The sequence below is a fragment of the Scylla paramamosain genome, chromosome 33 (genome assembly GCF_035594125.1).
Source record: "Scylla paramamosain isolate STU-SP2022 chromosome 33, ASM3559412v1, whole genome shotgun sequence".
Taxonomy (NCBI): Eukaryota; Metazoa; Arthropoda; class Malacostraca; order Decapoda; family Portunidae; genus Scylla; species Scylla paramamosain.
Window position 1 is genome coordinate 8257368 of NC_087183.1, and position 27500 is coordinate 8284867.

Sequence of the window (27500 nt, forward strand, 5' to 3'; positions counted from 1 at the left end):
TTTTAGTACTTTTCTTCTCCTTCCTATTCTTCATTTTATATTTTACATTATCAGGTGCGTTTTTAATCAGGATAGGTAGAGAATACATTTTTCATCAATTTTTATCTCTTTTTTTTTTTTCACATCAATACACTTAAGCGTTAAATGTTTCTCCCTCATTATTCCTCTCCCTGTAACACTGCTTGTTTTTTACATAAACACCATCAAGTAACTTTTTTAATTACGATAAGTGAAGGTAAAATTTTCTTCAGTTTTTTTTTTTCCAACAATATCAAGACGGACTGAGCTCAAACTTTCTATTTATCCTTTATTCTTCTCCCTGAAACACTCTGCTTGTCATTTTTCCGTACTGTACATACAACCTCCATCAGTACCTTTTTAACCATGACAGATACAAGTGTTTCTTTCACAGTATTAAGCCGTACTGGGCTCAAACTTTATAAGTATTCTTTGTTCTTTCTAAAACACTCTGCTTGTCATTTATATAAACTCCATCAAATATAAACTTCAAGTAACTTTTAAATAAGACAGGTAGTTGATTTACCTGCACGATATTAAGCAGCGTTGTGGAGTCGCCAACCAAATCACTCGACTCCGACTTCATTTTTTTTTTCTTTCTTTTTTTTTATCTTCGACTTGGACCCCTAGGTATTATAAGCCCTCGCCTCAAACCAAAAACACTCAAATACACCAAAAATTCAATAGAAATATCCAAGAACTTCACACACCCACACACACACCCTGATCACATCCACGCGTGCTTAGAATACAGGGCTGTGGAATCAAGAGTCGAAGTGGGGACATTTTTTATCGATTCCCACTTCTGAGGTGAAATGTTTTACTCTTTGTTTATCTCAGGAACACTCATCTATATACTCTCCGTCAAATATCAGATAATCGAAGCAAATTTTCCTTCATCTTTTTATTCATTTACAACATAGAACTATATATATATATATTTTTTTTCCTCTCGTTCTTTCTTCCTTCTATAATACAATTTGAAACATTTGCATCGCTCACCGGACTGAAAAATTCCCACTCATTCATCCGTCTTTCTGTAACACGATGCTTACTAATCACGTGCACTAATTCATGTATTCTCTTATGTATTCTCTCTCTCTCTCTCTCTCTCTCTCTCTCTCTCTCTCTCTCTCTCTCTCTCTCTCTCTCTCTCTCTCTCTCTCTCAGCATCACGACACCTGGAGATAAATCTTCCTTTACCCTTTGATTTTTTTTTTTTCCCTCTGAGGGCATTAGGACACCCCGGGCGCTTCATTAGCAACTTTTTGAGCACCAAGAGGTCTACGTGGTTAAATCAACAGTAATTTTGCATCTTTTCATCCAGTCTCTATTTTGGGGAGCAATAATATTCAGATTTCTTTCTCCTTCATTAGTTTTGATATCTTTCGTTTAGTTCAGTCTGTTCTTGTGAGGCAATTACTATTATTATTATTATTATTATTATTATTATTATTATTATTATTATTATTATTATTATTATTGTGTCAAACCTACACGTGAAAGTCCTTGCATGAAACACACCTGCCTCTTCTCCCCACCTGTCATCCTCATCCATAAACTGAGATAACCTTTCACAGCTCCCTCGTGACTGCCAGACCACGATGACGTAACAAAAGTCTCCGACACCTCCCAGACGATCCTACACTTGCTTCTTACCACCCACATCACACCTAACCCTCTACACATCCCTGTCTCCTACAATTACATCTGAACACGTATCCTACACAATGCCTGTCTCCTACAACGACACCTCTAACAATCCTACTACCAAATTCCTGCGTCCTGTAAACACCTACGTACATATACAGCATTTCTACACATCCTACAAATATCCTTCACGTATCCTACTAAATCCTCCTACATTCACCCAGCCAGTCACTCCTCCCCAGACACAATCCCCGGCAGGCCACAAGAAGCAGGATCCTCCCATCGCGGCCTGAGCTACTAAAAGGCAGACCTGAGCGTGCAGGATCCCAGAGTGCGGCATGTCTGTGTGTCTCTCGGGGGATGGGACAAAGATGAGAGAGAGAGAGAGAGAGAGAGAGAGAGAGAGAGAGAGAGAGAGAGAGAGAGAGAGAGAGAGAGAGAGAGAGAGAGAGAGAGAGAGAGAGAGAGAGAGAGAGAGAGAGAGAGAGAGAGAGTAGAATGAAATGTCTTGGTTTGACGTGACTCTTGGGACTTGACAAGGATGAAAAAATAAATAAATAAATAAATAAACGACAAAAAAGAGAGGAGGAGGAATGAAAACAAACAAACAAACAAACAAACAAACAAACAAACAAACAAACAAACAAACACAAACACAAACACACACACATACAGAGAGAGAGAGAGAGAGAGAGAGAGGGTTTCAGTTTATATATTCCCTGTAGTCTCCCCTTCGTTCCTCGCCAGGTAAGAAAGAAAATGGGATTGGGTAACTGCTTCGATTAGCCCTCATAAGCTTCTCATTGCACTCTTCTGCCTTCTTCACATCGTCTTCCTATCCCTGGCGAGAGAGATAAAGGGGATAGCGCTCTCTCTCTCTCTCTCTCTCTCTCTCTCTCTCTCTCTCTCTCTCTCTCTCTCTCTCTCTCTCTCTCTCTCTCTCTCTCTCTTTCTTAACCTATCTATTTATACACACTTTAAGCAACCCACCCCTTAAAAACCCAATTAAAAGACATAATACCTTTACCACAACGTTCTTTTAGCTTATTCAGAATTACATAATCTCATCCCTTCCACCACCACCACCACCACCACCACCAGCGTTCCTTTACCCTGCCTACCTTCATTTCCAATACACCATAGTCCTTTGCACCCCCCCCTCTCTCTCTCTCTCTCTCTCTCTCTCTCTCTCTCTCTCTCTCTCTCTCTCTCTCTCTCTCTGCCCAGTACATTCCCAGTCACGCTCTGCACCAATCCGGCGGCTTTAATGGCTGTGACGTCACTCTCCTCGACGCTGATTGGACCAGCCCTCTCTCTCACGTCACCAATATATTTCAGGAGGAGGGGAACGGGAGGGGAGGGAGGAGATAACGTTTGAGGGGAAAAGGGTGAAAGACGATAAAGATGATAGGGAAGAGGTTGAGATAGGAGATAGAGGAAAAGGGGAATAGGAGTGGAATAGAAGAGAAGGGATAACGGTGATAGGAAAGGAGAAGAGAGATGGGGAAGAGGAAGGAAAAGATGAGGAAGGAATGAAGAATGGTAAAGACGGAAAATAATGATAAAGAACGGGAAAGAAAATGAAAAATACGAAGGAAAAGGAGGAAAAGAATAGGAAGGGAAGATGAAGATAACGAACAAGTAGAGAGGGAAGAGGAGGGAAGGAGAGGAAAGCGAAGATGAAAGAAAGGAGAAGGAGAAATGGAGGAGGAGGAAGGAGGAGAGGGGAAATCACTCGCAAAGCCCATTAAGTTATATTTTTCTTTCTATTTTTATCCCCCATTCAAGTGGAGTTTTAGAACCCACGCCTTCGTTTTCTTTCCGTGATTATTTTTCACTCATCGACATTTGATTGGGAAACTTAGCTAAAAAATACTGGATGGCTTGACAGATCGACTTCATAGACTGGCTTCTTATACTACTACTACTACTACTACTACTACTACTACTACTACTACTACTACTACTACTATTACTGCTACTATTACTACTACTCCTATTACTGATGTATGTATTGTCATTGCGCCGCCACAACTATTAATAATATGTTTTTTTTTTCTGCTTTTTCCTCATCCTTCTCTTATAATACCTCTCTTTTTTCCTCCTCCTCCTCCTCCTCCTCCTCCTCCTCCAACCTCTCCTCTTCCTCTTCTTTTCTCTCGTCCCTTTTCTGTAGTGTCTATATTTTCTTCTATTACTACTACTACTACTAATAATAATAATACTAACCACCACCACCACTATCACTACTACTACTACTACTACTACTACTACTACTACTACTACTACTACTACTACTACTAGTACAGTTGCATCACTCAATCATAAATGTATTTTCCGTGAATGGTAAGCTGTCTGGGGAAATGAGATATCTATTGGTTCCTGTCATGAGCTCCGATACTCTCTCTCTCTCTCTCTCTCTCTCTCTCTCTCTCTCTCTCTCTCTCTCTCTCTCTCTCTCTCTCTCTCTCTCTCTCTCAATCCACTTTTTAAAATTAATATTCTTCGAAGTACCAGAATTTACTCTCTCTCTCTCTCTCTCTCTCTCTCTCTCTCTCTCTCTCTCTCTCTCTCTCTCTCTCTCTCTCTCTCTCTCTCTCTCTCTTCCACTAAATCCACTTTTTAAAATTAATATTCGTAGTAGTAACACCATCACAGCTCTCTCTCTCTCTCTCTCTCTCTCTCTCTCTCTCTCTCTCTCTCTCTCTCTCTCTCTCTCTCTCTCTCTCTCTCAGGTGTGTTGCACAGGTTTATTTAATTATATTAATGTTATTACAATACGTGCTAATACTGCTAGCTATGGTGGTGGTGGTGGTGGTGGTGGTGAAAACGATAATGATAATGATGATAATGATGGCGGTGATGATAACAGTGATGGTGTTAGCGATAATAGTAGTAGTAGTGGTGGTGGTGGTGGTGGTGGTGGTGGCGCCATCATCACTACCACAATAGTGTCAGTTTCCGAAAGTTTTGGCTCTATGCATCAACTTCGGGACGGATTCTCTCTCTCTCTCTCTCTCTCTCTCTCTCTCTCTCTCTCTCTCTCTCTCTCTCTCTCTCTCTCTCTCTCTCTCTCTCTCTCTCTTTCTCTCTCCTTAAAGACCCAATGTCAACTAACTTGTGACACTCCCTTACCTCCTCCACTCGTCTTGCTCCTCCTCCTCCTCCTCCTTTCAAATGAGTAACGCATCAGTCTTTAACCCTGACAGAGGAGGAGGAGGAGGAGGAGGAGGAGGAGGAGGAGGAGGAGGAGGAGGAGGAGGAGGAGGAGGAGGAGAACAGAGGCAGCAGAACAACTAAAATCAGAATCAGTTGGAGAGAGAGAGAGAGAGAGAGAGAGAGAGAGAGAGAGAGAGAGAGAGAGAGAGAGAGAGAGAGAGAGAGAGAGAGAGAGATACCTGTACTGTCTTGCAGGTTCATTTAGTTTACCCTCCCACAAATACATTCAGATACATTCCACAGGTCACACACAGTCACATTCCCTCACAGGTGTATTCAGGTATACCCTATAGGCGCTTACACACACGCATCCTCCCACATATAGACTCCAATCAACGGATAATCTAGAGACGCACTATCTTCCACAGAACACAGCGATGGAAGGCAGCAGCGGAGACACAATAGCCTTTACGGGTCAGGACGAGAGCATGGCAGTGGCGGCGATGGCAGAGGCAGCTCGCTTTTACGTGTACGCTTACAACACCAGCACTCTAGTGACCACGGCGGGCCTAGCGCTGGGAATCTTCTTCATCGTTACCTCTATCGCTCTCTACGCCTATTACTACTCCAGCGCCGACCAGTCCAAGCGTTCTGACAGGAGTTGGGAGCAAGAGGGAGGGAAAGGTGAGGTTAGGAAGTATAAAGGTTTGGTTAGGTTAGGATAGACGTGTGAGAAGTGTCAGTTAAGAGGAAGTCATGAAGGTGGAAGAGTGTGAGGTGACAAGGAAAGGTGAATACAGGTGTAAGGTGAGGAGAGAAAAGGCAGGGGGAGAAGTTGTGAGAGTGAACAGAAGCGTGAGGTGAGCATGATGAACAAGAAGGAAGAGAAGTTACAGTAGATAGAAATGTGAGGAAATGAAGAGAAGCATTTATGAGAGAAAGTAAGATGATGAAGTAAGAAAGGGGGGGAAGTTATGAAGGTGGGAAGAAGTGCAAGGCGAGGAAAGAACGGGACAAAGTTATGAGGGGATAAATAGCAATAAAAAGAGGAGATAGGGCAGGGAAACTATGAGGATGAACAGGAAAAGAGGAAATAAGCAATAACGGTGGATATGAGAGGAGATAGAAAGGAAAAAGAAATTATGGGGGTGGACAGTAGAAAAAACTGAAGTGACAGCTGAAAAATAATAGTAAATACGACAAATTTAAAAGAAAGGAAGGAGGAGGAGAGGGAAATAAGAAGCAATGAGTGGGTATAGAAGAGAGGGCAGAAAGGAAGTAAGAAGAGATAAGACAGGAAGAAGAAATAATGATAAATACGAAAGGAGAAGTGAAAGAAGGAAAAGGAAAGAAGGGGAAAGGAAAAAAATAGCAACAAGAGTGGATAGGAAAGAGCAAAAAGAAAATCAGAAGAGATGAGAGGAAAAAAGTAATAAAATATGGGAAGAGAGATGACAGAAGGAAAAGAGAAAGGGAAGAATAGGAGAATAAAGTAGCAATGAGGATGAATAGAAGGAAATGAGAGTAAGACAAGAAATAAGAGAGAGATAAGAGAAAATAGAAAATGCGAAAAAAGAGGATTATAGAAGGAACCATGAATGGAGTAGAGAGAAATAAAGAAGGAGAAAGGGAACAACAACAAAAGAGAGTAAAATCACAGAGGAGGAAGAATTAAGGGAGAAGGAAGGGAGGAAGGGATACGATGACAAGTATGGAAGTAAAGAGGGAGGATAGAAAAAGAGAAGAAGAAGGAAAGGGAAGGAAGGACTGAGGAAAGAGGAAATAAAGTAAATTATGAAAAAAGAAGATTAAAAGTGTAAGAAATGAGATGGTATATTAAGAGAAGAGAAAAGAAAAGAAGAGAAGAGAAGAAGAGGAGAAGGGAAGGGAAAGTAAGAAAAAGAAGAAGAATAAGGCAAGATAACAAAAGAGAAGGAAAAAGGAGAATATGGGGATGAGGAGGAAGAAGACAAGAAAGAAATTAATCAAGTAGCAGGAAAAGATGGAAAGATAAGGAAGGAAGGAAGGAAGGAAGGAAGGAAGGAAGGAAGGAAGGAAGGAAGGAAGGAAGGAAGGAAGGAAGGAAGGAAGGAAGGAAGGAAGGAAAGATGGAACAAATGAAATGCAATGATGGAAGAAAGAAAAAGAGAATAAAGAAGACGAAACAAGGAAAGAAGACTAAAAATAAAGATAGAATGATCTCTAACGAAGGAGTGGGAGAGGAGGAGAGAATAAGTGAAAACTGAGAGAAAAGTGTGGGGAAAAACGAGAGAGAGAGAGAGAGAGAGAGAGAGAGAGAGAGAGAGAGAGAGAGAGAGAGAGAGAGAGAGAGAGAGAGAGAGAGAGAGAGAGAGAGAGAGAGAGAGAGAGAGAAGGAAAGAAAGAGGGAAGAGGAGAGATGTGATAAAGGTGTGACAGGGAAACACAATGAAAATAGGAGCAACAGAAGCAAGGAAGGAGGAAGCAGACAAGAAAAGAGAAGAGGTGGTAAGAAAAAAAGAAGAGGAAACAAAGAAAATACAGAAAAAGGGAAAAAAAAGCAAACGAGGGGAAAGACACGTGATAAATGTGTAAAGTAAAAAGAAAAAAAATAAAAAAAACATCAAAAAAGAAGAAAGAATTAAAGAAGAGTAAGAAAAGGAAAGAAGAGAAGGAAAGGATAAACGAAGAGAAGAGAAAAGGATAGCACAAGAAAAAGAGAAAATAAAGTAAGAAAAGCAAAGAAGGCATGAGGAAGAGGGAAAGGGGGAACGAAGAAGAGGAGGAGGAGGAGGAGGAGGAGATAAGGTGAAGGAGAAAAGGGAAGGTGAAAAGAGTGGAGGAAAGATAGGAAGGAGAGGGAGATGAGATGGAGATGCTTATGAGAGTGGAAGGTTAAAGGTCCTGAGAGAGAGAGAGAGAGAGAGAGAGAGAGAGAGAGAGAGAGAGAGAGAGAGAGAGAGAGAGAGAGAGAGAGAGAGAGAGAGAGAGAGAGAGAGAGAGAAAGCGGTGACCAAGGAACAATTATGAGTCAGCGCTAACTGTAATGAGAGTAATTAATAACTGCCGTGCAATAGCGGTTGTAATGGTGGTGGTGGTGGTGGTGGAACATCCTCCCCACCCCCCAACCCCCTACAACACACGCACAAGACTTCATCCATCCACAGCAGGCTAAGTGACACGCGAGCGGCCAGCACCTACACCCTACACGCGTCTATTCCCTCAGATAACGGCCTTCCGGACACGTCTCGAGTGGTGGGCGTGCTGGGGCTGCTGGAAGAGGCGTGGGCGGGCTACGGCGTGAAGGAGCAGGCGTGTAGGAGACGTGTGTCCTGCGAGGCTGAGCTGTGGGTGTCCCAAGGGGTGACCATGCCGTCAGCTGTCCTATTGTCTCGTCTGATTGGGTGTGTGTCCTGTTGTTGTTGTTGTTGTTGTTGTTGTTGGTGGTGGTGGTGGTGGTGGTGGTGGTGATGTGTGTGTGTGTGTGTGTGTGTGTGTGTGTGTGTGTGTGTGTGTGTGTGTGTGTGTGTGTGTGTGTGTGTGTGTGTGTGTGTAAGCTTGTTCCTGTCTCTGTCTCTGTCTCTCTCTCTCTCTCTCTCTCTCTCTCTCTCTCTCTCTCTCTCTCTCTCTCTCTCTCTCTCTCTCTCTCTCGTGCTTCACAAAGAAGAAACGTAAAAAAGACGAAAATCACACACACACACACACACACACACACACACACACACACACACACACACACACACACACACACACACACACACACACGGAGAGGGAGAAAGGAATAAGGAAGAGGAAGAGGAGAGAGAGAAAGAAAGAAAGAAAGAAAGAGAGAGAGAGAGAGAGAGAGAGAGAGAGAGAGAGAGAGAGAGAGAGAGAGAGAGAGAGAGAGAGAGAGAGAGAGAGAGAGAAAGTAAAAACAAGCTAAAAAATACAAAATAAAAAAAGTATTGTCACTAGGGTTTGCTCACTCAGGCGCTGTAGAAAATATGCAATAAAGAGGAAGAAAACTCTCTCTCTCTCTCTCTCTCTCTCTCTCTCTCTCTCTCTCTCTCTCTCTCTCTCTCTCTCTCTCTCTCTCTCTCTGACAAGTTAAGAAAATCTGAACACATTGACATCCAGGATATATTTTTTTAATGAATCAGCAGCAGCAATGGTGGTGGTGGTGGTGGTGGTGGTGGTGGTGGTGAACTTACGGTATAGGAGTGATGTCTGAGAATTAAAAGAACAGGAAGCGAGACAAGAATAACGGATAGGAGGGAAGAAAATAATAATAAAATATGCCATTCACCCAAAACACAAGGACGAAAAGAATTAAAAATATAGAAAAGATGCGAAAAGAATACAAAAAAAAACAAGAAAGGAAAAGAGGTAGAGAATAATAAAATAGACTAACAATAACAAACGAAGCCATCCACAAAAAATGAGACGAAAATTTTAAAACAATGTGAAGAATTATAAAACAAAATCATAGGAAATAATAAATACACAAAACGAAAATAAACAAGACGAAACGAAACAAAACGAAAAGACGAAAATCAACAAAAACGAAAATAAACAAGACGAAAATAATAAAAAAAAAAAGAAAACAAGAATAGAAGAGGCTCAGAATAGATGGATTGATACAAAAATAAAAAATAGCGATTAGACAAAAATAAAAGCAAAAAAAAAAAAAAAAAAAACAACTTTCACAAGCCACACTGATGTAACACACCCACACATACCTATAGATCTCCTGCAAGCTTAGGCCTACGCTGTAACATTTTAAAACTCTCTCTCTCTCTCTCTCTCTCTCTCTCTCTCTCTCTCTCTCTCTCTCTCTCTCTCTCTCTCTCTCTCTCTCTCTCTCTCTCTCTTTCTATCGTGTTCCCTGTTTCATGCCTATCTTTCTGTCTATTTATTAACTTATTTACCAACTCTCTCTCTCTCTCTCTCTCTCTCTCTCTCTCTCTCTCTCTCTCTCTCTCTCTCTCTCTCTCTCTCTCTCTCTCCCTCGTCCCCTATCTCCTGTATATCCTTCTGTCTATTTATTAATTTATTTAGCAATTTTCTGCCAGTCTCTCTCTCTCTCTCTCTCTCTCTCTCTCTCTCTCTCTCTCTCTCTCTCTCTCTCTCTCTGTGGTAAATATCCCTCCAATTCCTTCCACACGTCGGAGCAATGTACGCACTCCTTGATCTCCCAACGCCGCCCAACCAAGGCATTCCTGGAAATACTGGTGATGTCGGTGGTGGTGGTGGTGGTGGTAGTGGTAGTGGTGGTGGTGAAGATAAATGAGGAAGACGAAGGAGAAAAACAACAACAACAGAAGAAGAAAAATGAGAGAACAAGAAAGAAGAAGAAGAAGAAGAAGAAGAAGAAGAAGAAGAAGAAGAAGAAGAAGAAGAAGAAGAAGAAGAAGAAGAAGCAAAGAAGAACAAGAGAAGAAAAAAATGAAGACCAAGTGAAAAAGATGAAGAACAAGGAGGAAGAGGACGAGGAGAACAGCTGGTGTCAACAACAACAACAACAACAACAAAGAAAAAAGACTGACAAAAGAGGAACAACAAAAACAAGAACAATAATAAAAAAAAGCTATAACAGACAAACACGAAACAAGAGAACATGACAAACGGAAGGAAAGTGAAGGGGGAGGAAAAAAATAAGACAAAAATACAAAAAATGGATCAAAAAATATTAAACAAAACATGACAGGGAAAAAAATGAGGAAAGGGAAGTCACACGAAATATAATATCGTTAGGTAAATAATATATACTTAGACAAATACAATAAATTACATAACATAAACAAAACTCTCTCTCTCTCTCTCTCTCTCTCTCTCTCTCTCTCTCTCTCTCTCTCTCTCTCTCTCTCTCTCTCTCTCTCTTCCATCATCACCATCTCTATTTCCCTTCTCAAATAACACATCTTTCCCTCCTACAGACAAATAACGTAACACTTTCTTCCCCCTCCTACAGGCAAAATAACACTGTCTTCCCCCTCCTACAGGCAAATCACGTACGACGACCTAGTGGAGGTGTCCGTGAGCAAGGCGACCGAAGTATGGGCGTTACGTCAGGCAGCGGAGCGCGGCAGGGCGGAACGTGACTGCCAGGCGTACGAGCAGCAGTGTCCCCACGTGTCCATAACGAGCATCCGTAGAAAATGAGGGTTTGGGACACGGAAGGGATGACGGACTGACTGACTGACTGACCTACTCTCTCTCTCTCTCTCTCTCTCTCTCTCTCTCTCTCTCTCTCTCTCTCTCTGGCAGGGTTATTTTTCAATTGTCAAGTTTCCTATCATTAATTTACTTGTTCAATGGGGTCTTTTTTTTTTTTTTTAACTCATAATAGACCTGCCTATTCTCTGTCTTTCTCTGTCCATGTCTGTCTGTCTGTTTGTCTGGCGGTCTGTCTCTTTCTCTGTCTATTTATTCTTTGTCGTTTCTGTTCATCAGTTTCGTTGTTCAATGGTGTCTCTGGTTTTACTACATAACGGATCAGCTTAGTCTCTCTCTCTCTCTCTCTCTCTCTCTCTCTCTCTCTCTCTCTCTCTCTCTCTCTCTCTCTCTCTCTCAGTCGTTCCAGTTGAAAATTACAACAACAACAACAACAACAACAACCATGGCAGCAGGTCTCGCTCTATATAAATACACGAGGCCTAACATTTTCCTGGCTAGCTTCAGGAACCCCAGGCGCTGTGTCCCCTCGGCCCACTGCTGCTCTTCCTCGCACTGCTCAACTCCCGGCCAGTATCCTCGCAACTAAACGCTGTCTCTTGCTAGCATTATTGTAGAATTGTGTGTGTGTGTGTGTGTGTGTGTGTGTGTGTGTGTGTGTGTGTGTGTGTGTGTGTGTGTGTGTGTGTGTGTGTGTGTGTGTGTGTGTGTGTGTGTGTGTGTGTTTACTTAGATATGTATCAGTGTTGTAGTGTTCCTTCTTTGTGAAAACGTGTGATGTTCATAATAATAATAATAATAATAATAATAATAATAATAATAATAATAATAATAATAATAATAATAATAATCTGGGGTCCATGTGTATTTCATTCTCTTAAAAATGCTTAATGAAATTCGCATGTTAAGCTGACTTAATAATAATAATAATAATAATAATAATAATAATAATAATAATAATAATAATAATAATAATAATAATAATAATAATAATAATAAAGTAAGAACAACAACCAAAGAAAAACAACAACAACAACAACAATAACAACGACAATAATAAATGTACAACTCGGACTCACGTACATCAAAACACACAGTAATAACTTCTCCCTCATTAGTGTTAATTAACTTTTGCCTCAGCTGATGCGACAAAGGTTCCGCCCCGCCCTCTGACTCAGCGGTGAGGTTCTGCCCCAGTTCGAGTCCAAGCAGGGTGGTAAATATGCTTGTTTTCTCTCTCTCTCTCTCTCTCTCTCTCTCTCTCTCTCTCTCTCTCTCTCTCTCTCTCTCTCTCTCTCTTGCTTTGTTATATAATGATGATGATGAGGATGAGGATGAGGAGAAGAAGGAGGAGGAGGAGGAGGAGGAGAACTAGAAAGACGTTGAGGAAGACGAGGAAGACAAGAACAAGGAGGAGGAGGAGGAGGAGGAGGAGGACGGTCACTTAAGTCATCATTGCACACTTGAGTCACCCACCAGTACCTCTCAGTATCCCTTTTCCGTTTTCTATGGTTAGTGGTGAGTAGTAAACTGAACCAGCTCAAGTTGTATGCTGATATGGACACCTAGACCTGTGGTAAGTGTTTTATCGAGAGAGAGAGAGAGAGAGAGAGAGAGAGAGAGAGAGAGAGAGAGAGAGAGAGAGAGAGAGAGTTATCCCTCCCAGCTTTCCAGTAACCTAGTCCTGTCTCCATTAAAACAGCCTCTTTCAGCCTGTACAGTATCAAGTTATCCGCACTTTGAGGAACACCCCACTATATTTACTGTCTCCAGGCTCACCACACACTCAAGTACTGTTCACGTAAACACTGTCAAAGGCGCTGAAAAAAATAAATAAATAATAAATAAGCCACAATATAAGGAAAGATGCAAGAAGCTAGTAGGCCTACACGTGGCAGGCCATGTGAAACAGCTATCCATAAATTTCTCTAATCTTCTAGCGTTCCTTCTTGCTTCTCCACTACCAACCTGATGAAACAACTAACTGTATGTCATTTACCAAACTATTTGTGTGACCATTTTCACCAGACTTACTGATAGAGAGACAGACAGACTGACAAACTGACTGACTGACTGACTAACAGACACTGGCAGACAGTAAAAGAGGAAGGAAGGAAGGAAGGAAGGAAGGAAGGAAGGAAGGAAGGAAGGAAGGAAGACAAAGGCAGATAAAGAAAAGGAAAGAAAAGAAGAAATAAAAAGAAAGAGCATAACACACACACACACACACACACACACACACACACACACACACACACACACACACACACACACACACACACACACACACACAATTATCTTTATCGTCTGTTCCTCACACGCACCACAACAGAATCACGACACTTGCATAACGCTTTAGATAACTGACACGGCTTCTGAGGACAAGAGATGCACAGACACCACCCTGACGTGACTACATTACAGAGGTGGCGTCACAATACGTGGCCTTCCTTCTTAACACCCCAACAATGTCACGCCTTTCTCTTCTAAATATCTAAGGAATGTCAAGTTTAGATCAGGTTAGGTTAAGTTTGATAGGTTATGTGTTAGTTTTCCTTTTAAATACCTCACTTATGTACAAATGTCATGTTTTAGATTATGTTAGGTTCAGTTTGGTTTGGTTTGGCTAGGTTAGGTTAGGTTAGGTTAAGTTAGGTTAGGGTATTATCTTCACAAATACCTCAGTCACAAAAGTTTAGGTTAGGTTAGGTTAGGTTATTATCCTCACAAATACCTTACCAATGTCACAAAAGTTTAGGTTAGATTAGAAAGTTTTCCTTCAAAATACTCACTTCACCAATGTCACAAAAGATAATCCCTGTTTTAAGTACCTAACCAATGTCACAATATTTTAGGTGACATTAGGTTAGCTTAAATTTTGTATGGTTGGGTTTGGTTTGGACCGTGGAAGAATCCGACTAATCCTCAAAATGCGCCATATGTTCCTACTCTTGCTGTGAACTAAATCATCAAAATCGATCAAGAAAAAGTCCTAAAGATAGAGAACACTGGAGAACCAATACGAACAGCGGCACGAATACAGTCCGAAGTGAGCGCCATTAGACCTCATTGTTGCGGCAGTTCAAATCAGCGAAATCGACCCACAAAATATCCTGGAGAGAGAGAGAGAGAGAGAGAGAGAGAGAGAGAGAGAGAGAGAGAGAGAGAGAGAGAGAGAGAGAGAGAGAGAGAGAGAGAGAGAATCACATCATTTCCACTGTTCTTTTTATCTTTTTATCTAAATCCCTCTGACCCGCTGATAGCCTCCTTGCACAACCCGACACTTGATAATTCTTGGCAGCTCAGAGAACTTTAGACTGAAGGAAAGCACTCAGGGGAAGCAGGCGTGGAATGCTACTCATCCTCTCACCTGGACTGTATACCTGCACCCACCTATCGTCTTACCTGGCCAAACACTTACCCACTTCTTTTACAACTCCTAACTTATTTAACTTTAACTACGTGATTACTGAGTCTATTCCAAACATCTATTCGTGAACTCTCTCTCTCTCTCTCTCTCTCTCTCTCTCTCTCTCTCTCTCTCGTTAGTTCTACTCATCACACGAACCATTCACTACCTGGTGTACTAATGACGCTGGTAATACTGAATTAGCAACACTGGTTCAACAAAAGGCTTTAGTGGTGAATACATAAATGCATCAATACTCAATGTGCGGCATGCCATTATTACTACCGCTGTTTTACGTTTGATTTTAATTTCTACTTAAATATTCAACAGACACAAGAAAAAAATGGTAGAGAAAAATGACCAATACATCACCTTATATACTACTGTTCCTTAATTAATTTCAGTGTCACCAGTAGACTTTCAACAGGTAATGACTCCACGAGGTACCAGTTAAGGAAAAAGAAAGAAATGTGAAGTGCTCGATACATCAATAATTAATTTACCGCGCCTTGTATTCTGCTTCGTAGGTAATTACAGCGCCAATGATGGATATTTACCAGGTAATGACGCCTCACTGCTGCAACTGTTGCTTAAAAAATAAACAAATAAAGTGGTGAAAAAAAATAAAAACACCAACACCTCATTTACAAAGCATTATATTCCACTACTTCGTGATTAATTTAAGTGATTAATTTAAGTAGTATATCTTATTTTTACAGAATGACTCCCACCGCAGCATCTACTAAATAAAATAATAAATAAAAAGGATAGTTAAAACAAAATATTAACACGTCACGTACAGCGCGTTATATTCCAGTATTTCGTCATTCATTTTCGCGCCAACGTGATAAATATTTAACAGGTAATGATGACACTCCCACGGCGATGACAATCCAGGCAGCAAAGCGTCCCTCAGTCCTCACCCTTGACCACCTCCACCACTTCCACCTCCACCTCACCACCTCCACCTCCCTCACCACGGGACATCTCAATGCTGTGTCGTTATTCCAGCGCCTATAAGTATTCACCAAGTAATGCCTCCCACCGCAGCACTAATGTAGCACAGCATCCCTCACTCCTGTCCGCGGCCCTCAGCGCAGGACATTCCGCCGTCATGTAATATTTCCACCGCTACTTCGTCAACGATTTCCACTCATCATACACATTCAAGGGTGATAACTCCCGCAGCAGCACTAATGTAGGCAAGAACGCGTCCCTCAGCCTTGCATCTCCCTCAGCACAGGATAATAAGAACTTAACGTAATAAAACTAAGAAAACTTGCAAGAAGCCATCATATTTAATCCGCCTATGACACATGTTTAGCTATTTCCATCTGTCATCCTCATCCAAGTTGCCTCATTCCGCAGCTAGTTTTGCCAACGATGTCCACTCTCAGCATATTCAGTAGACAGTGATGATGATGCCGCCCACGCTGACGAGTCCACCCCAACAATGACTGATTCAGCTGACTCGCCGCGTCGCTCGAAATGTGGCGCAGGCAGTCATGTGTGTGGCCATGTAAATACTCGTAAATAAATGATGTGTGTGTGTGTGTGTGTGTGTGTGTGTGTGTGTGTGTGTGTGTGTGTGTGTGTGTGTGTGTGTGTGTGTGTGTGTGTGTGTGTGTGTGTGTGTGTGTGTTATTCTGCTGCTTAAACGAAAAAAAGCTTTGGATAATTGTTTTCCCATTAAAAAATCAGCTTCAGGTAACTGCTCTCCTGTTCATACAAAAAAATAAGCTTTGGGCAACTGTTTTCCTATTACAGTAATATAAAAATCACCTAATAATGATATAAAATCAGCCTTGGACGACTGTTTTCCTGTTTATTTCTATATTAAATAAATCACCTTAGGCTATGACGAACTGATAGTGAAAAAAAGAAAAATGGAGAGAGAGAGAGAGAGAGAGAGAGAGAGAGAGAGAGAGAGAGAGAGAGAGAGAGAGAGAGAGAGAGAGAGAGAGAGAGAGAGAGAGAGAGAGAGAGAATAGGAAATGAATAACCATTCTTACGCGGTTAAAAATATAATAATAATAATAATAATAATAATAATAATAATAATAATAATAATAATAATAATAATAATAATAACAAGTAGAACAACAACAACAACAACAAACAAACAACAACAACAAGCAAACAAAAGCAAACAAAAACAAAAAAATGACCTCCCTTACACGTTGAACCAAACAAAAATAAACAAACGTACAAATTAACAACAGCAAATAAACAAAATAAACATCCTCCTTAACACTCTAAACAGAATAACGAGAGCAAGAAAGAAGCAGGCGGGCAGAACATGTCGCTCTCTGTGTCTACCCTGCCAGGCAATACTACTCCCCGCGCGCAAGACAACCAGCCAGCCAGCCAGCCAGCCGCCGCGGAGGCCAGCACGCTTCACTACGCAATGTAATCACCACAAAGGCGCCCCACATGCGTACTAACACACCAATGCTGCACCAGGGGGACGCCATGCCGGATATTATAACAGAATTGGCAGGACGAAGATTGTCTGTCATCTGTATTGCATTGTAACAGAGAACAAGTGGCGTAGCTTCAATATATCGTGTGGTAATGAAGATAATGCAGCGTCTGTACTGTTGTGACGAATACTGTGTGCACTTTCCATGTCGTTATAGCGAAGTTTATCTTCTGTATTGTTATAACGTACACAATCTCTTCTCTCTATTGTGTTATAACGAACAAAATCCAGCTTGTATATCGTGTTAAGGTGAAAACAATGTAGCCTCTGTACTGCAATAACGAAGATAGTGTACCGTTTTCATTGTGTTATAACGAAGGGCATCTAGCTTCTGTATCGAATTATGACGAAGACAACATGGCCTCTCTCATGTGTTATAACGAAGACAACACAATGTGGCTCTTCAATGTGCCATAACGAAGACAAGGCAACGTGGTCTCTTCACTGTGCCATAACGAAGACAAGGCAACGTGGTCTCTTCACTGTGCCATAACGAAGACAAGGCAACGTGGTCTCTTCACTGTGCCATAACGAAGACAAGGCAACGTGGTCTCTTCACTGTGCCATAACGAAGACAAGGCAACGTGGTCTCTTCACTGTGCCATAACGAAGAGAACACTGTGCCATAACGAAGGCGATTCAGTCTCTTCTGTCTGTTATAAGGAAGACAATATCCTCTTCACTGTGCTATAACAGATTAACAAACATAATTAGTGAACCTAGGTGACAAAAAGAAAATACCACTTCTTCCTTGCAAAATCAAAAGAATAAACAGCGCTTCCTTACAAACCGGCATTTCAGTGGGCATTTTTTTATTAGATTTTTGTTGCCCTTGGCCAGTATCCTTCCTACATAAAAAATAAAATAAAATAAATAAATAAATAAAATAAATAAATCTAAATAGAAAAAAAAACACCACTTAAAACAACCAAAACACTTCCTTACAAAATAAATCCACATTATAGAAAACACCGCTTCCCTAACACTACTACGTAACAGCATATAAAAACATTACAATAACATTCCTCACGTCCTTTCAGCCACGCAACGGAGAAAAGAAAAAAAATAGAAAAAAAAAGATAAAAACACGCTTCCCAAACACATGTAACACTCCTGCTACTGCTGAGTTGAAAGGGACGCAACGCGCACGCCACGCAACACAGGAAGAAAAGGCAGGAGAAAAATGGAGGGGGCGGGAAAAAAGGGGAGAAGGGAACACTGGCGCGAAAAGTTTTGTGGAGTCTCGCCAGCATCAGCTCGGCTTTGTAAACAGTGAAAGAAAACGAGTCACGATGTGGGATTTAAAAGGCAAACTACTCTCTCTCTCTCTCTCTCTCTCTCTCTCTCTCTCTCTCTGTGTGTGTGTGTGTGTGTGTGTGTGTGTGTGTGTGTGTGTGTGTGTGTGTGTGTGTGTGTGTGAGAGAGAGAGAGAGAGAGAGAGAGAGAGAGAGAGAGAGAGAGAGAGAGAGAGAGAGAGAGAGAGAGAGAGAGAGAGAGAGAGAGAGAGAGAGAGAGAGAGAGAGAGAGAGAGAGAGAGAGAGAGAGAGAGAGAGAGAGAGAGAGAGAGAGACCAACCTGCTGGAGCGAGGGAGTCTCCCCAGAAAAGGCAGAAAAGGAAGCATCGGCCGGGCGCGTATTCCCGAGGCCCACGTGTGGCTGTCCAGCGCGGGCAGAAACTGAAGTTGGTCAGCATAGGGCCATGGGGCGTGAGTGGTGGTTGGGGGGGAGTTATCATCGGTCCCATACAGGTAAAGAAAATTGTTTTGACGGGTAACTTGCTCTTTTTGTAGGCAGATGTAGTGCGGGATTTTTTATTTTTTTTTTTTATTGTGTGTGTGTGTGTGTGTGTGTGTGTGTGTGTGTGTGTGTGTGTGTGTGTGTGTGTGTGTGTGTGTGTGTGTGTGTGTGTGTGTGTGTGTGTGTGTGTGTGTGTGTGTGAGAGAGAGAGAGAGAGAGAGAGAGAGAGAGAGAGAGAGAGAGAGAGAGAGAGAGAGAGAGAGAGAGAGAGAGAGAGAGAGAGAGAGAGAGAGAGAGAGAGAGAGAGAGCCATCCTCCTTAAAAAAAAAAATCATATATTATTGATAAACAGCAAATCCACTCGCAAAGCGCTGGTACTCTGTAATGTCAGAATGGCTTTACATACTGTAACTTTTCTTAAAATGCCCTGTGCTTCTGTGAAAGACTTTTGCCTTCTTTGTAATAGGTAAGTTTTAAAAATGAATATAAATAAAGTTTTGCACTTATAAGAAATGCTATTTCAATACACTTGCTCTGTCTGACAGACAAAGCACAAGTCAGTGGCCCCAATAAAAGCTTTCCAAGTTACAGAGACAAACTGTGAATATACACAGTATACATAAATTGTTTAAATTCCTGTTCACTGTTATTCTGAGGGCTGGCCCACCCTACGATATTAGGAAAGCTTTTGTATGCCTGTCAATTTTTCCTTTTCATAATGGTTGGCCTTGTAATACTGCAAAAGTTTGGCTGACCAAAAGGTTTCTGAACACTTTACTTGTAGGGAGAAAAAATTAACAATTTAAATACTGGAAGTTATAAAAATCTTCCTTCACCAAACATGAATTGGCTGTTAGAAAAGGCTGAGGTGTTTGAGCCTCGAATAAAAAAAAAAAAAAGTCTGTCATCAATACACTACTATATTTTACAAGAGTCAGTTGGCTGTAAACATGAGATACATGAATACAACAAATGAAGACTCACCCAAGGCAGGAAAATTGAAGAAACAAAAGAATACACAAGAGGCATTAAGATATCAATTCTGTTCCTTTACCTGCTTGCAAGTCCAGTGTATAACAGTCAATGAATCAAAGGCTACGTAATAATAATGGACAGTATTCTTAAGTACTACTTTGGTCTCTGATCACAACTTTTAACAGGTTGCAGCAAGGGTCATGGTTTTCAAGGACAATTAAATCAATTAAATTAATGGTAATATAAAAAGAATTCTGTATTATCAATGGGGGGTGAGAAAAATTTTTAAATCTGACTAATGACCTCTATGATCTGAGTCCAAAGCACTTCAAAATACAGGGCCAAGAGATGGTTAATACTCACCTGCTCCCCAACACGTCCTCTCGCTGGGATCACTGTGCCTCCTTAGTTTGTCTTCCTCCTGGAATGAAGAAAATTATATTCTTTACACACTACTACTTTACTCTCACACTCTAGCAAATAAAAAAATATTTGAGAACTTAAGCGTGAGCACACCTACTCCTATGTAGATTACGTACTGTGACATATGAAATATGAGTGTAGACATTACAGTAGACATTACAGTAGGCTAGGTTAGGTTAGGTTAGGTTAGTACTATCACTACTATCAATACATATACTATCAATAATCAATACTATCAATATTATAAATTGCAAAATCTATTCTTTTTCATCCCCTGCTTTCTTGTAAATACTCATAAAGATTTCATGCATTACTTCTGGTGCTGTTAATTGTATCACTGTGAAAAGGTTAACGCTATATGAAAGTCAAGATTTTTGTTGCCCTTGGCCAGTGTCCTTCCTAAAAAAAAAAAAACATTGTAAGCTTCACATGGAAGTTATTACAATTAAGCAAAGAAATAGATAAATTCATAATCTTAATTATATTCAAATATCTACTACTAAACTTGCTACTGGTAACATCAAAATTTCCTATTTGTAATTTAGCAATATTGTGATAGATCATTCAGATGGACCAAAAAATAAATAAATAAATAAATAAATAAATAAATAAATAAATAAATAAATAAATAACTAGTTTCCTTAACTCTACATTATCTAGTCAATAAAACATACATCAACAACTGTCTTACTTACCTAATTCCCGTGGTTGTGAAGCAAGTTGTTACAGTTGCAGATGTGTGTTGCCAGTGTTCACCTTGTTAATGTGGTTGTTTTCTTTGTATGCATGCTCATCTCACCCTAACCTCCACCACCACCACCACCCATATCTTGTGGATGCTGACCTCATCCATGCACAATCCACAACTACCTATCACTCCACCAACACCCACAAACACCTCTACCATCACCCTCCTCACTCCCACCACCACCTCATGCAGCCACAGTCACCACTCACTTCTAACTGTTCAGCACGTCCTTCAGTCTTGTCCTCTCATCTGTTAAGAATCTATCAATTTTAAGGTTTTGTTACTCCTGTCATTACATCAGAGGACTTGGGACTGATAGGAAATGGATAATTGAGTTGGAGTGAGTGATGTTGTGTTACTCTCTCTGGCCATGATTAACTGGGCACAATGACAAAATCTGATTGGCCAACATCTGCCACCAGGCCCTCTGCTGCACTGTAAGGCTGAGGCACCCTAGTCTACATGTCCCCATGAAATCCCCAAAAAGGACCAAGAGATAAAGATAATTCCAGACTGGACACACCTAAATAAATGTAGCTGCAAAATAACTATGCAAAATAATCACATTTATATTTAAAAACTTAAATTTGAATTATTAGATTTCACACTCAAAACTGTTGAAATATAATAATTAATCTGTCCATGCAAAAAAAAAAAAAAAATCATATCTCACTTTCCTTACAAAAAATAATTAACTATATTTTGTATCAAAACCAAAATACCCATCAATTATAATATTGTGTACTAGTATTACTCGTACATTGTTTTTCTTTAGAAACTACCACCTCAATCTCTTTTAATTTTTTTTAATTGCCCAAGACCAGTGCCTTTCTCATATAAAATAAAAAAAAAATATAAATAAATTACCAGATTTCCCATGAGAACTAAATATTTAATATTATAACAGGCACTAATTATCATAAAGTCAAAACACAAACTGAAACACTACTGCATAATTATAGCAATTGTATATAGAAATTTGCTGATTAAAAAGAGCTCACTACACAACTGAACTTGGGAATTTTTTAGTTACTTAAGGTGACAAATGTGTAAATTACATTAGATCCACATTACTACATATCCAACTAAATAAGTACTACTCAAGATACACACATAAGATGAACACAAGTCTTGTTCCTTCTTCTTTTCACATGGTTGAGAACACTGACCTCTAAAGACCACAGAAAGAAAAACCCATGAAAAGTTGACTTATCCTGAACCACTTTAAAAAAAAATTTCACAATGAAGCAAACAAACTCTTAAGTATTAGGACCACTCAGCACAATAAGATACTGAAGCTCCTCTCTGCTAAAACCAACTGATATTAACCTGATAAAAAATATATAGATAAATGCATCAAATGAAATCTCTGCTAATCAAACGAGTGCATCCGCTACTCATTACATAAAAACAAACAATTGCTGATTAAAAAATAAATTCAATAGATTCAAACTACAAGAAAATTCCTCTTGAGATTATAATTAACAGCCCTGAATTAATATATAGGTAATAAAGTCAACGGGCCTGGAAGTCATTTGGACTATTTAAGTGAAATAAATTGAAGGATTCTAGCTATCAAATGGGAAAATAGACCCAACACAGCCTCATCACCGGAAGTCCCAGTACATCCCCACTATGACATCACCAATCCTAACGCCTCACCACAACCCTTTACATCAAGACCAGTTCATCAGCACAGCCTCTTAACCAACACAGCCAGCATCACCACCTATGCCACCGAGACCCTCATCACTAATACTTCACCACCACGCCATGCATCACCAAGAAACCATAGTTTATGATGAACACGACGCCGTATACCCTTACCAATCCCTCCACCAACCGCAGCTCGCCCCTCCCCACCACCGTCTCCTCCTCCTCCACCACCACCGTGACGTCCTCGCCAGCATACACACCCACATTCACCAAGATATCACCAATCAACCTCTGCCCGAACTCCTCATCCTCCAGTATCACCACGAACCCGGTCATCTGGGCCTGTAAGTACACCATGCCGTCATTGTTCATCAGATAAACGTAACGGTCCCACGGCGGGCACCACGGTTGCCTTTTTCCTCACTTTTACGTCCATACATATGGTATGCTCGCCTCTTGATAGCCAGAAGCTTATCTCGCTCCCGCCGAACACTTCTGCAGGGCTGGACCCCATGGTAAGATGGAAAGTGCTGAAAGACAAAGGAAAATGTGAATATCTAGGCCTCTCCTGCCAAAACAGCGTGCTCTGTGCTGACTGACCACGTGCTTCACACTTCACAACAGCGCATGCGTGTTGCGTGCTTTGCTGGTTGTAAAAATGTAAGGTGCCGTAACATTGTAGTCATTTGGTGCTACTATAATATATCAAAAAGAATAAATATTGTGGTAGAATGGAAAAAAAAAATAATAAATGAGTAAATATATATATCTTTTCTTATTTTGTTTAGGGAAGCATCCTTGGTACAGCTATGCCGAGTATGGGAGATAGGAAACAAATAGAGTAAAGAAAAAAAATATTGGGCAACAAGAGAAAAGAAAAGGAAACAAAAAGAAGCAAACAGAAGGCCCAAACAGTGAGGAGAAGCGAGAGAGAGCGCCTGATATAAAGGCAGACTCCACACAACCACCGCTTCAGGTGTTCCGATCACTCCTTGGTTCGGATGCGTACTGCTTTTGTTCATTTTGTCACTGGCTGTTGGCGGGATAGGGGATAATACTGCAACTATCAATATAAGTAATCTAATCATCATTAAATTAAGTTTGGAACTGAAATCAAAACACCAGGACTAGAATGAAAATCAGAATAGCTTCATTTTTATTATTTTTTTTCTGATAGCAGGTTACCAAACATATAACTAAAATAAAGATAAGTAACTGATTAATCATTAAATCAGGTTAAGAATTGGTATCAAAACACAAGAAAAGATAAAACGAAAATAGGTAGTCTTTTCCGTAATAAATAAATAGATAGATAATGGTGATGATGATGATGATGATGATAATAATGATAATAATAACAATAATAATAATAATAATAATAATAATAATAATAATAATAATAATAATAATGATAATAATAATAATAGATAAAGAGAAATAAAATAAATTAATCAATTAATTAACTAAAACCAATAACTGATATTACTGAAATAACTAAAGCTATCAGAAGATCTGCACATTTAATTAATTTCGAAATAAAATAATAATGATTTGGTTTTCATTATAAACTTATAAACTTAATTGACTTCTGAGTGCGTTTCCATAAAATACGACCACTTTCTAGGGTATCATTCATAATCCATACAATATTAAATGATTTGTGTATATATTTTTATTTTCCCAGGATATACAGTAAGCTATGAGGCTACTATATAGGAGCGTACAGAAATATAGTGCTATGCGCGGCGACATTCACCATATTGTGTCACCCCTTCACTGCCAGCGCTACAATTCACAGCACCGGAAGTAACGTGTGAAATATTTATAAGCATCTACAAGAAAACGGATATTAAAGGGAATACATTTGGCAATTTCTAACCAGTATATTGTTTGCGGGTGGCTGCAGAATAAGGAAAGACGTCTCAGAATAGTTAGTGGTTAAGAAAATGACTACAGAACCTGCCACGTGATGGCCTGAGGGGTTCTTGCAGCTTCCCTTATTTCTTTATGTTATGTTCGTATGAAAGATGAACCAAATGGCAGTGAAAGGGAATAACACCTTGGCTATTATAAGTAACATAAAAGGCTTGGAAGATTGCTAGGTATATACATTATAGCGAGGGAGGGAGAGGCCGAGTATTATCAGTGTTTAGTCATCCCGTTAAGAAAAATTGATAGAGACTGAGTAGTGTTTATGTTTAGTCATTCTGTTAACGTTACATTTTACGGAAGGAGAAAGAAGCAGGCTATACAAAACACGCGTAAACAGTACGAGGCAAGTGGCGTAGTATTAGCTAGATAATTATTGAAAGTCTCTCTCTCTCTCTCTCTCTCCTCTCTCTCTCTCTCTCTCTCTCTCTCTCTCTCTCTCTCTCTCTCTCCTCTCTCTCTCTCTCTCTCCATTAACTTTCATCTAAAACAATCAATCTTTTCAACCATACGCTACCGTTGCGTATTTTAAACCTAAACATTAATAAAACCACAAACACAAATCATAATTACAGACCACTACTACTGCAGCACATCACTACAACGCCTGAAGCTCTGGCACCCTCAATGACAGCCGCAGGACTTGACAATCATCATCGGGTACTTCTTCAGGACAATATTGCGTTCGTGGGACTCGTAGATGACAGGGATGGTGGCCAGGTCAATAGGGGCGCAGCAGGCATGAGGAGGGGGCTCGCCATCGTCAGGAACTCCATCGACAAGCTTCACTAATGTCTGCACTAGGGCGTGGTTGGAGGCGTTCATCTTGGCGTGCAGGGGGAAGACACAGTGCCCCTCGCAGTAGTTGGCGTCGTATCCTTCAGGAGCGATGACCCAGTTCTCCCAGCCGAGGGTCGCGGAAGGAGACGTGCAGGTGCTTCAGGCGACACCAAGTATCCAAAGTCGACGTCCCGGTCTGTGACTTCTGTACGCGAGGGAGAGGGAAGGAGTGAAATCATGAAGTATTGGTCTTATGAGGTACTTGTTTAGATTTTGTCACCTGTAAAGCACACCTACTGTAAGTTACCACAACACAAATATGCATGCAAATTACGCAACAGCATTAGGTAAATCGCATCCATTGACGTGTTTGTTACATTATTGCAGTAAAAAATTTTAGAATTATTGCATGACGAAATTGTAAAATGCTATTATACACAAAATAGTATTTGAGTCTTTGGAACTGTCTGTGATTTGTGTGTACGAGGGGTGTGAAGAAGTGGGGGGGGGTGGAGGATACCAGTAAGATTTGTAGAGCTACTGCCTGACGAGACTGCAACATGCTAAATGATTTTCAAAAGGCAGTTCAGGAGTCTATGGGGAGACCTGTGATATGTGTGCGAGGAAGACGAGAGCTGAAGGAGTGACGGTAACTAAACAAGAATATGAGAGAGAGAGAGAGAGAGAGAGAGAGAGGAGAGAGAGAGAGAGAGAGAGAGAGAGAGAGAGAGAGAGAGAGAGAGAGAGAGAGAGAGAGAGAATAGTTTGTTTATGATGTCCTGTCAACACACAAACTCACATTGTTCTTACATTTTCACTTTTTTTTTTTTCGCTTGTTTATGTACATATATATCATGTATATCTGCACGAGGCTACGTACATATTTGCTTCGTTACTCTTCAACTTCTCCACATATCTCCCTGTCTATTTCCCCGCTGTTTGCCTGTCTATCCATTTGGCACTGTGACAGTCATTCAGAACGCCTTGCTCTCTCATCACGAATATTTTCAAAAGCCGGGCTCTCACAAATGTTTCTCCAGTTAATAATATATAAATCTTGTTAATCCGTCACTAGAACCATAGAAGCACCCTGAAAAACCCGTGTAACCTCAACTAGAGCCTTTCGAAAGTATTGGAGCTGCAGCACAGAAGTGTTTCTGAATGTATAGGCCTATCATATGACCGCTCTCAGTCACTTATCAAACCGGGAGCTGCCGTGGTACAACAGTAACGCGCGCGCATCAAGGGCCTTGGGGTCTTCTTGCGCGCGAGTTCGAGACCCGGGCACGGTCCGAGGTTAGGAAAGGCATCCACTCGGGGCAACAGTTCCCATTTGCCAAAAAAATCGAAAATTCCCCCCAAAAAAATACAAAACAGAAAACCCAAAAACAGTAAAATTAGATTGCCTCTGAAGCAGCCCACAAAAATTTTTGTCCCTTATTTCGCCTGTCTATCATCACCTCGCTGTCTGCTCCTCCGTAAGTCCGTCTATTCCACCTTCTTTACGTATCTACCGTACCTATCTCTCTGTCCATATATACGCCTGCTTTTCTCTACTAAGTCTACTGTTTCCCTGGCCGTCTATATTTCGGTCTATCCTTTTCGTTATCCATCTCTCTCTCTCTCTCTCTCTCTCTCTCTCTCTCTCTCTCTCTCTCTCTCTCTCTCTCCTCTCCTCTCTCTCTCTCTCTCCTCTCTCTCTCTCTCTCCAGTATATCTCTCAGCCACCATCTGCACCTGTCTCACCTCTGTAGCTTCGTGGACGGCTGCTGCGGGGCGGGGAACCGACAGAGCGCTTGGTTCGGAGTCTGCTTCTCTTGGAAACAGACTCCGGCAGCCCGAAATAGCCCACCATGAAGGGCCTGAAGTCCTCCTGGTCATAGGGCGCCGGACAACCCGACCTCGTGGAACCGCCGCTCGTGCTCTGGTGATGTAAGAGTGAAGAGTGAGGGTGTGAAGGAGGGAGAGGAGATGCAAGATGATGAGGCAATGGTGAAAAACAGATTATGCATGTTTTACTTCCTGTTGTTATTGTTGTTGTTGTTGGTGGTGGTGGTGGTGGTGGTGGTGGTGTTTTTAGGGTACTGGTGAGAGGCAATGGTGAAAAATACATAGAGATTTTATTCGTTTATTTAATTGGTTCTCCTTCATGGGATTAGCTAGAGTGCAGGGAGATGAAGAGACATGCAAGAATTAGGCAATGGTGGAAAGACGTGCAGATTCTCCCTATGTGTGTGCATGATTCAGCAATGCACACACGGAGGTAGAGGTAAAGTATCCACGTCTGTCTTGTTATTTCTTTCTTAATGTTATATGTTTTTTTTTTTTCTGTTACTTATGTTTTTTTTTTTTTTTTCATGACGTCTTTTTTCACTGCCTCTATTGTACGTTGCCTTCCA

The 27500-nt window shown here is 40.8% G+C and overlaps 3 protein-coding genes across 3 annotated transcripts in view; 1 reads left to right on the plus strand and 2 right to left on the minus strand.

The window, feature by feature from the left end:
- LOC135089600 (octopamine receptor beta-1R-like) overlaps window positions 1-23014 on the minus strand; it is an 84134-nt gene extending 61120 nt beyond the window's left edge. Inside the window, exons 1-2 of the mRNA XM_063985405.1 lie at window positions 20684-23014; window positions 19929-19986 (exon numbers count right to left, since the gene is read on the minus strand). The gene's annotated coding sequence lies outside the window, so the exon portion shown is untranslated. The remainder of the gene's footprint in view (window positions 1-19928; window positions 19987-20683) is intronic.
- On the plus strand, window positions 5253-11361 carry LOC135089483 (uncharacterized). The gene is made up of 3 exons (XM_063985059.1): window positions 5253-5511; window positions 8033-8210; window positions 10791-11361. The coding sequence occupies exons 1-3, from the start codon at window positions 5265-5267 to the stop codon at window positions 10948-10950; spliced, it is 585 nt and encodes a 194-aa protein (XP_063841129.1). The 5' UTR covers window positions 5253-5264; the 3' UTR covers window positions 10951-11361.
- A 1032-nt stretch (window positions 23015-24046) lies between the features above and the next one.
- The window catches only part of LOC135089604 (protein 60A-like), a 10623-nt gene continuing 7169 nt past the window's right edge, over window positions 24047-27500 (minus strand). The window contains 5 exon segments of the mRNA XM_063985416.1: window positions 24047-25233; window positions 25235-25282; window positions 25284-25306; window positions 26848-26983; window positions 26985-27025. Of these exon segments, the coding sequence (XP_063841486.1) occupies window positions 24946-25233; window positions 25235-25282; window positions 25284-25306; window positions 26848-26983; window positions 26985-27025 (536 nt within the window). The 3' untranslated portion in view covers window positions 24047-24945.

Bases quoted from the DNA above. Each gene is read 5' to 3' on its own strand.
- LOC135089483 (XM_063985059.1), top strand. From the start codon at position 5,265: ATGGAAGGCAGCAGCGGAGACACAATAGCCTTTACGGGTCAGGACGAG. The intron at 5,512-8,032 runs GTGAGGTTAGGA...CTATTCCCTCAG, and splicing joins GGAGCAAGAGGGAGGGAAAG to ATAACGGCCTTCCGGACACG. The intron at 8,211-10,790 runs GTGTGTGTCCTG...CCCCTCCTACAG, and splicing joins CTATTGTCTCGTCTGATTGG to GCAAATCACGTACGACGACC.